The 9,232-nt window shown below is 36.3% G+C and overlaps 1 protein-coding gene across 1 annotated transcript; it reads left to right on the top strand.

Annotated features, from left to right (window-relative positions):
- Positions 1-3,090: 3,090 nt before the first annotated feature.
- LOC113351409 (wall-associated receptor kinase 2-like) lies at positions 3,091-5,527 on the top strand. The gene is made up of 2 exons (XM_026595398.1): positions 3,091-4,066; positions 4,233-5,527. The coding sequence occupies exons 1-2, from the start codon at positions 3,091-3,093 to the stop codon at positions 5,423-5,425; spliced, it is 2,169 nt and encodes a 722-aa protein (XP_026451183.1). The 3' UTR covers positions 5,426-5,527.
- Positions 5,528-9,232: the final 3,705 nt, after the last annotated feature.

Genomic DNA, 9,232 nt, shown 5'->3' on the forward strand with positions numbered 1-9,232 from the left:
TCAAAGGACGTGTTATACATCGACACTGGACAACCTGAAAGCCTCTTGACCACGTTCGTAGAACTTTTAAAAAACCTAATAGGGCTGGAAGTTTCAACAAGTTGCAGCCATATTATACAAGCTGGACTCTTTGAAGAGTGTGAATCCAACGTTCAGAACTTGGGTTTAGAGACTAGATTGTCAATAATCGGTCAAGACTTGATCAAGGAGGGAGATATTATGTATCCTATTTCATTAGATACTGGCGTTCCATTGTACTTTATCATACAAGATTTGGTTGACAATGATGGTGCAGTATGTTGTGTTAATGTCAGCAATGGTCAAAGGAAACCTAATTTATATCCATTGTTACAAACATTAAAGGTTGATAACTTTCGGAAACAACAAAGTTTAGACAATGTCAGCGCTAACTTCGTATGTTATCCATGGTGGTTATGCGTAGTTTCTATCGTCTTGGAGATTCTGGTCATCTTTTGGTTAATTGTCGCACCAAGGGAATTGTTATAAGATGTTATTTCAGGCGTAATTCTGAAAGAACTAATGACTAGTGGAGTTGGCAATATAAGTCAGTTGTCTGTTTTGAATGAAACAGTCAACAAGAGTGAGTAGTACATGAGTACATCAAACAATAATCTAAGGCATAAGAAATTATTACAAGGCGGATGAACTATGGTGTTCTTTAATGATATAAATTGCTTTGTTTTTGATCGAGGAAAGAAGAAAGGAAATATGGTGGTCACTGGTTTCAAAACAGAAGATGGTGACCAGAGATTAGTATATTCAGATTCTAAAGACGGGAAGAAGGAGTCGATGCTTGCTATTGGTGTAACTAAGCTCAGTACTAGAAGCGAAATGTACGGGTTTTGTTTATGATCGTGGGAAGTCAGCTGAATGTTACACAAGGGTACTAGAGAATGAGCTCGAGACAACTGAGCTAGAAATTAAGCTTTGATCTGCGGAGTATAGAGGGTAATGGGTTTTTGACCTAGTAAAACAAGGTGGTCCAACAAGGAACGGGGGAGGGGGGACTGATTTTATCACCTTCAGTTCAGAGCTTACACAGGAGCTCCAGCTTCCTAAAATGAGGGAGTCATGATACAGGAGTATCTTCACAACAGTTGAGCCGTATTAAGGCTAGATAGTGACGTGAAGATTATCTTCACAGAGCCGTCTCAACGACTAGGTAGTTGGATGTGCATATTATATGCACAGGACTTAAGTGGTGTGAAGATTGTATTCACATAAACTTAAATAAGCAAATAACATGAGCAGAGGGACATATAAGGCTGCCAGATGAGGCTAATCATTAGCCTAGGTTTAATTGAGCCATGCCTAGGTTTAATTGAGCCATATGTTAGAGAGTATCTAGAAGATACTAGAAGAGGTGTAAGTTTGATAACTTATCCTAGAAGTTTGAGGTTTCCTAACTTAGATAGGATTCCTAGTTTAGATGAGTTCTAAAACTCATAGCTATATTTCTTTTCCAGCAAGTTTACACCCATATAAAAGGAGGAGACTTGTGGGCTAGAAAGGTGGAGAGAAACGAGAGAGAAGGCAGCCAATTTATGGTTTGTAATAGAATTTTTCTTTCACAGTTTAAAGTAGAAGAAGTTAAGCAATAGAAGAAGCAGTTAGCAGCAACAATTCTGTTATTTACTTTGTGTTCTTATTCTTTTCTATATAATTATCATAACCTATCTTCACATTAGTACTGATTTTAGGTACCCTTGATCATCAACACATGATTCTTTTGCACTAAACATAATAAAGTAGTCTATCTTAACCTATCAATGCATACAGATGAGAATAAGCATTAATCTTTCGTAAGTGATCTCTTGATTGCAGTCTTCTAAACAAGTTAAACAATGGCGATGGAACAGTTAGATTATTATATGACTATGGATCTTTTGAGTAACTAGCTATACATTGATTTTCCCAATAAATTGAACATTTCAAACTGAATTTAAGCAAATCTATCTGATGATATTTTCTTTTGCAATCGACAACAATCACTGTACTTTGGATACAGATATTGGTGACTATGTTCTGTCAAAGAAAATAATATGCCGTAGCTAACAGATTGCATTCAAATACTAGTTCTAAAAGTAAGGCGTAAGCCATTCACTTTATTAGTAATCTAATAACAACATTGGTATGAGAATTCTGATACAAGATCAGTTATGATATGTGATCATTTATAATATGCACATAAACTTGGTTGAAGTTCAAATGCTTCAAATTGAAATTCACATCGGCAGGCATAATCTGCAAATAACTTGATAAGAAACTTTTGCATGCGAAAATGAGTTTTAACGTAGTGACTCGTGAGGTTAATGAAGCACCTGCCCGAAGCGCTGATTCAATACTTTGAAGATCAACTGCTTGAAGCTGTCCAAACCTGTGGCCAAAAGATGCAAATTCAGGTCAACTCACTAAGAAGTTAACAAACAAAAGTGTGAACCGACACCTGCCCAAGTACAGTTTGAAACACAGCAGAAAAACCCCTAGCTAGTTAGCAATGTGTAGAATACAAAAAGACGAGTTCGTCAAATCTACTGCACTAACAATGCTCAAGCCAAGACACTTGGATTTCCTATATTAAGATAGTTAGCAATGATCAAGGGTATCTGTATCCAAAGTACAGTGATTTCCCATCTCATGGAGGGATGCCAGCAAAGATCTGTAGGACACATACCTAATTAAGATACATCACGACAAAAAGAAATAGATACTGTTATCTCTTCAGTCTTCTCTCCTCCAATTGTCAAACCCGTACGACTATAAGCCCCTCTTTCCTCTTTTTCCCGTTATAGTAGTATTATATACACAAAAATGTCTCTACGTGATCGGATAAACACATGAATAAGTCAATTGGTAAGATGAATAAGTCAACTGCCTCTCCATTGTCTCCAATAGGTGAGCAAGACAGTTGCACAACCAACAAAGTCAATTGCCTCTCCATTATCTCTATTTTGCTAAGACCAAAAGAAGAACAGAGAGAAGTACTGCTTCACCGGATTAGTTATGCTTCTACAACTAATTCTCCGTCTGATCTTCTTATGGGTACTAGTGTTCATGTTGCTGTCGGCAATGTCAACATCCGCGGCTGCATCATTTTTCCAGTCAAAACCTGGTTGCGAGACCCATTGCGGTAATGTTACCATTCCTTATCCGTTTGGTATAGCTGGCGGCGAAGGGTGTTCTGCAGATGGAAATGGGTATGGATACAGTATAAGGTGTGATACGTCTTTTTATCCTGCCAAGCCCTTCATTGGCGATGGAAAGTTTGAAGTTATAAGTATATCAGAGACAGAAATACGAGTGAAAAATAGCCGGGTGGCGGCGGCATGTTACACCAAGAAGGGTGTGCAGATCGATCTTGATCCTTTTTCCCAGGACCCAACGGATCGGTTCTCTTTTTTCATAGATAAGACATCATTTACGTTCTCAAATACCAAAAACAGGTTATTTGCTATCGGTTGCGATACTTTAACTTCATTCTTTGCCGTGTCCGGCAATGGTACTTTACACGACCCAGGCGTCTGTCTGTCATTATGTAACAGTAGAGATGAAGTAATAGAAGGCTCTTGCGCTGAAGAAAAGGGTTGTTGCCAGTTAGAATTTCCGAAGGGTATAAATTCTTTATATGCGTCTGTTTCCAGCCTTGACAATCATACAAAAGTCTGGTCCTTTGATCCTTGTAGTTATGCTTTCATTGCTGAGAAAGATCAGTATTCTTTTCGTGCATCTGATCTTCTTCCCACTACCAATTTCATTGGAGAAAAAAGAAACATACCTTTTGTTCTTGATTGGGTGATTGGGAATAAGACGTGTGAAGAAGCAAAGGACACTCTATTGTGCCAAAAAAACAGTGTCTGTGTTGAAACTACTGATGTTCCTGGATATCGTTGCACTTGTGTTGAAGGTTACGAAGGGAATCCTTATCTCAGTCCAGGATGCCAAGCCAAACAGCTCACTACTCCAGGACCTCAAGCAGACACGAACCGTTGTGGACGTGATTGCTTTGCCAAGAAACAAGAATTTCCAATCCTAAAAGCCACTCTTGGTAATTATACTACAACTTTCATTTATATTTAGTTTTTGAAGCAAAATAAATATCCAACTTAACATGAGACAATTCTGGCATATAATTCAAGGGCTCCTATTCTTACCAAATTTTTTTTACAAACCCACACACACACACAATGTATAATGAATTATAACTGTTGCAGGTATTGGCTTAGGAATTTTGTTGCTGATAGTTGGCATTAGTTGCCTATATTTGAGCTTGAGGAAAAGAAAACAAACCAAACTCAAACAGAAGTTCTATGAGCAAAATGGGGGACTGCTCTTAAATAAAAATGCAACGGCAAGTGGTGGTGATGGTGCTGGTGCTGAATTATTGACCAAGATATATACAGCTAAAGAGCTCGAATTAGCAACCAACAACTTTCATAAGAATAGAATACTTGGAGAAGGAGGTTACGGTGTAGTGTACAAAGGAATTTTACCAGACAATCGAGAAGTCGCTATTAAGAAGTCCAAAGCAGTTGACGAGAGTCAGATTGAGCAATTCATAAATGAGGTTGTTATTCTAACACGGGTAAATCATCGAAATGTGGTAAAGCTCTTAGGATTCTGTCTAGAGTCTAAAGTCCCATTACTCGTTTACGAGTATGTCCCTAATGGGACACTTTTCCAACATATCCACTGCAAGGGGGAGATATCCCCTATTTTATCCTGGGAAAGTCGTCTGAGGATCGCTACAGAAACTGCGAACGCAATTGCATATTTACACTATGCGGTTTCTACATCAGTCATTCATAGAGATATAAAGTCTTCTAACATACTACTAGATGAAAATTTCACCGCAAAAGTATCAGATTTTGGAGCATCGAGGTTGATCCCTTTGGATAAAACTAGAATAATGACAATAGTTCAAGGGACATTTGGATATCTGGATCCAGAATATTTTCATACCAGTCAATTAACAGAAAAGAGTGATGTTTACAGTTTCGGCGTTGTACTTATCGAACTCTTGACTGGAGAACAACCCGTCTCTCTTAAAAGATCCGAGGAACAGAGAAATCTGGCCACATTCTTCATTATCCAAATGGAAGAGGAAGAGAATATTCTTCAAATTCTGGATGCTCAATTAGTACATGAGGGTAACTTGGAGAAAATGCTTGCAGTTGCAGAGCTTGCAAAGAGATGTCTTTTCTTGAAGAGTGTAGAACGACCTACCATGAAGCAAGTGGTTGCAGAACTGGAATATTTGAGAAACTTACCAAGCCAAGAAGAGAAATTGTGGTCAATCCCTTCTACACCGATAGACCTTTATATGCCGGAGAGCTCTGACACCATCTCTGATTTTGGACAACATAGTTTTGCAACCGATAATGTAATATCCATTAACACTCCATAAAGAATGCAAGTGAAGACAACAAGTTGTTTGCGCAAGCGTAATTAAATTTTTTGTAAATGCATAATGGGAGCTCGATCTCTACTTTGGTTGTTTGTGCCTTTTTGTTTGAACGATGCTGATTGTAGTAAATTTAATATGATTTAATCTTATATTTCCCGTGTGCAATATAAGATTCATATTGATTGCAAGTAAATTTAATATTCGGTATAGCATTAGATTTTCACTTTTACATTGCAAGGTTAAACTAGATGCCTGGTACAAGGCCGACACAAATACACCATACTATTTTCAACGCATGCGTGCCATTATACCTTTTAGTAAGTTTTTGCATTAAATTGGTCAAATGTGCAATATCTAGGAATTTTTATATTATTTGCATTAAATTGTACTCCCTCCGTTCTTTTTTAATATGCCAGTTTATATAAATAAAAGTTCCAAAAAATAAGTCAGTTTCTTAATTGAAAAAGTTAAATGTTACTTTAATTTTTTGGGACCATTTTTTTTTGGGACCATTTTTCTTTTAACTTCTTTTGATGACAAGTGTCATGTGGACCACTTTACTTTACTTCTTTTGTTAACAAGTGTCACGGAGACCATTTTACTTCACTTCTTTTATTGACAAGTGTCATGAGGACCACTTTTAATGATCAGTTCTTTTAATTTTTGTAAATTTGCTAAAAACAAAATCAGCCTATTAAAAAAAATGGGACGGAGTAATTTTTTTTAAACATAGGTAATTAAAAGTTTAATGGCTTGCAAACTTGTATCAATAACTGAGTATTGGACATTTAAGAGTTACTGACGTACCAAAATTCACATACCAAACCATCCAGCGTCGGTAAAGCCTCCAAAGTTAAATTAACACCGGCTTCCTCTAGATAGGTATAGGCCTATCGGCTACTGCTTATATATATTGACATGATGAGGTCCATGAGGATATATGCCGCATCTAATATCTTAGACCTTATTTTACTCCACGTTGCACCTTCACCAAGTGCATGCTTACCAAATGTCAAGGAAACATGGGGGTTACTTTGTGATTTTATACTATACTACCCAATCTTAGTTCTCTTTTGGTTTTCTAATTCCATCGTTTTTGTCTTTTTTTAGTTCGACCGTCTTCTTAACTTAGTTTTCGAAGATTGATTTCGATTTCCTTCTCAGATTTTTCAATTTCTTTAAATCAACTCCTCTTTAAAGGCAGTAAAGAAATTGATTTTTTTTTTTTTTGCGAAAGCAAGGAAGTTGCTGATACTTACTGTGGTTTGATTGCAAAGAGTACTATACTACTTACTACAAGAAGAGGAGATTCATTAGGTTTGATTTTAGGAAAAGGTTTAAAATGGTGAAGAGAAAAGGCGTGTCATGACTCAGTTAAGTCACTTGGTAGGTTAACCTAATAGATGGAAATGAGTACTATGGGCTGATGGATCGGGTATGGTTTTAACTGAACCCATTACTTTGTCTTTTACACTGGGGATTGACCCGAAAATCTCTGTTAATTTTCTGCGTACTCTGTTTTTTTGCTTTTGTTTTCCAGATTGGAAATTCTTGAATTTAATATGTTTTAGAGGCCGAATCCTTTAAATTTGTAGATATTCTCTGTTTTATTTTATTGAATATTGGTACAAATTGTTGTATATACTCAGCTTGATCGATCTTGTAAAGAAACTGAGAACTGAATTTTTCTATTTTGAATGAATGTGATAATGAAATTTATCGATTCCGATCGATTCAGTGGATTAATGGATACACTTTGAACTGGTAATATGTTTGTTTGATTGTAGTTGAAGGAAATTGATAATCAATTTCATTAATTTTATCAAAAATCATCTTAATTTTATGAAATTATAAAAATTAAAAAGCTGATTTCAATTTTTTGGGACATTTGTTGTGACGGACAAAATACAATGAAGTCACGTATAAAGGCCTCCTTAACAGTCGGCCAACTAGTCACCAAATTAGGAAATACATGATGAATGGAAATAGCTTCCGTAGAAAAGAATCTTTATAAAAAATTGTATAATAGCCATCATGGTTTCCACCACATTTACTGAAATACAACAAAAGATTTCTGGAAACTAGCAGTTTGAGCTAAACGAGAATACATCAGGAGGAGGGAGTGAAGATTGAGTTGAGAAATTACGATGTTTATTAGCATTACTGCTGGTTAGTTGTTGTTGCTGTGATAATGGTAGTGCGATAGTGATGGTCTACACCGAATTACATCACTCGCGCATACATTTAACCAAGGCCTACGTCAAATTCACATGATTAAAAGCCCATGTGCACCTCGTTTTCCCGTCGAACACTGAAATGTCGAAATAATTGTAAGATGGGAATAAGTCCATTGTCTCTCCGTTGCCTCTTAGTATAACCAGTGAATTGCCTCTCCATTATCAATCTCGGTAAGACCTAAACAACAACAAATATAAAAATAAATAAACTAGATGACGGCTTCAGCAGTGCTTGGACGATCAAAATAGGGGGCTTGTTTTTTGTGACGCAACTGTAACAGCTTTTGTAACAGTAATATTAACATTTATAAGCGTTATAACTGCTTAACACTTGTATTTAACAATTTTATAACATATTTTGTAACATTTCTGTAACAGTTTTAGATCGGATGGCTGAATTTTTTTGGCAATCAACGATCAAGATAAAAATTAAAAGTTTAGGTGACGGTTGTTTGACCATTTTCATGCCGTATTAGCTTTCAATTGGGTCGACTTCCACTCGTTTTTATCGCTCCTAACCGTAGTCGGAGGCGATGACTCTCCGATTGTTTACCGAATTTCGAGAAAAATCGACAAACACTTATTCAATTAAATCGATTAAAAATGAAAAAAAAAAAGCGTTGCAAGCAATGCATTTTTAAACACCATAGTGATAGTATAGAAGGGATTCCCTTCGATCGTCCCGAAAATAATAATAATTGGTACTGCTTCACCGGATTAGTTATGTTTCTACAACTACTTTTCTTCTCAAGGGTGTTGATGTTGTGGTATGCAATCGCAACATCTGCGGCAGCCATCATTTTTCCTAGAGCTACACAAGAACCACTATTCTTCAAGTAATTTTATGCCATAGTTTCGCATTTGTGAAGTGTTCATCAAATCTGTTCCAGTGGAAGTTTTTTCTTTTATGTAATCCTAAGACTAGATTTCATGGGGCAAGACAAGCAATATTTATCTGGCAATGCTTAGTTATAAACATTCCTGTGTTCTAGATTTTCATTGTTTCGAGTCTTGTTTTATTGATTTTTGGTGAGTGTAATTGTTCTTCTGATTCAGCAAGCAAGACTTATTTATTGCATTTCTGAATATAATATTTGCAACACAAAAGAAAAAGGGAAAATAAATGAAACCCAAATGCAAAAGATGATTAATTGCAACTACATCAGATTTGTATTAGAAATCCCACATTTTCCCTGGTGTGAGGCTACTACTACAAACCCCTCAAAACAAACAAGAACATTTTCTTTTTACCCAAAATTAGAGATGGTTCTAGACTTCTAGCACCACTCTCTATCTAAATTACATCAAGGTACACGTCGAATGAATAAATTCTAATGGGGTTAATGAGTTCTAATCAGTAGGGAAAGTTTAACGAATCAGCTTTATACCAAGACTGAAATTGTCTGATCAGTAATCAATTGAACAAATATCCCAACTAGATTAGATCATTCACTGTTTCAGTAGTCAAATTGTTAGAGCACTACCCGGTCGAACTCGCAAGCGTTGTTATCTCAAGCTTGTTTATCAAGTTTAGTTGTCAAAACTATAAGTCTTGATTTCTAGTCTACTT

This window comes from Papaver somniferum, chromosome 2 (genome assembly GCF_003573695.1).
Source record: "Papaver somniferum cultivar HN1 chromosome 2, ASM357369v1, whole genome shotgun sequence".
In the NCBI taxonomy this organism is placed as follows: domain Eukaryota; kingdom Viridiplantae; phylum Streptophyta; class Magnoliopsida; order Ranunculales; family Papaveraceae; genus Papaver; species Papaver somniferum.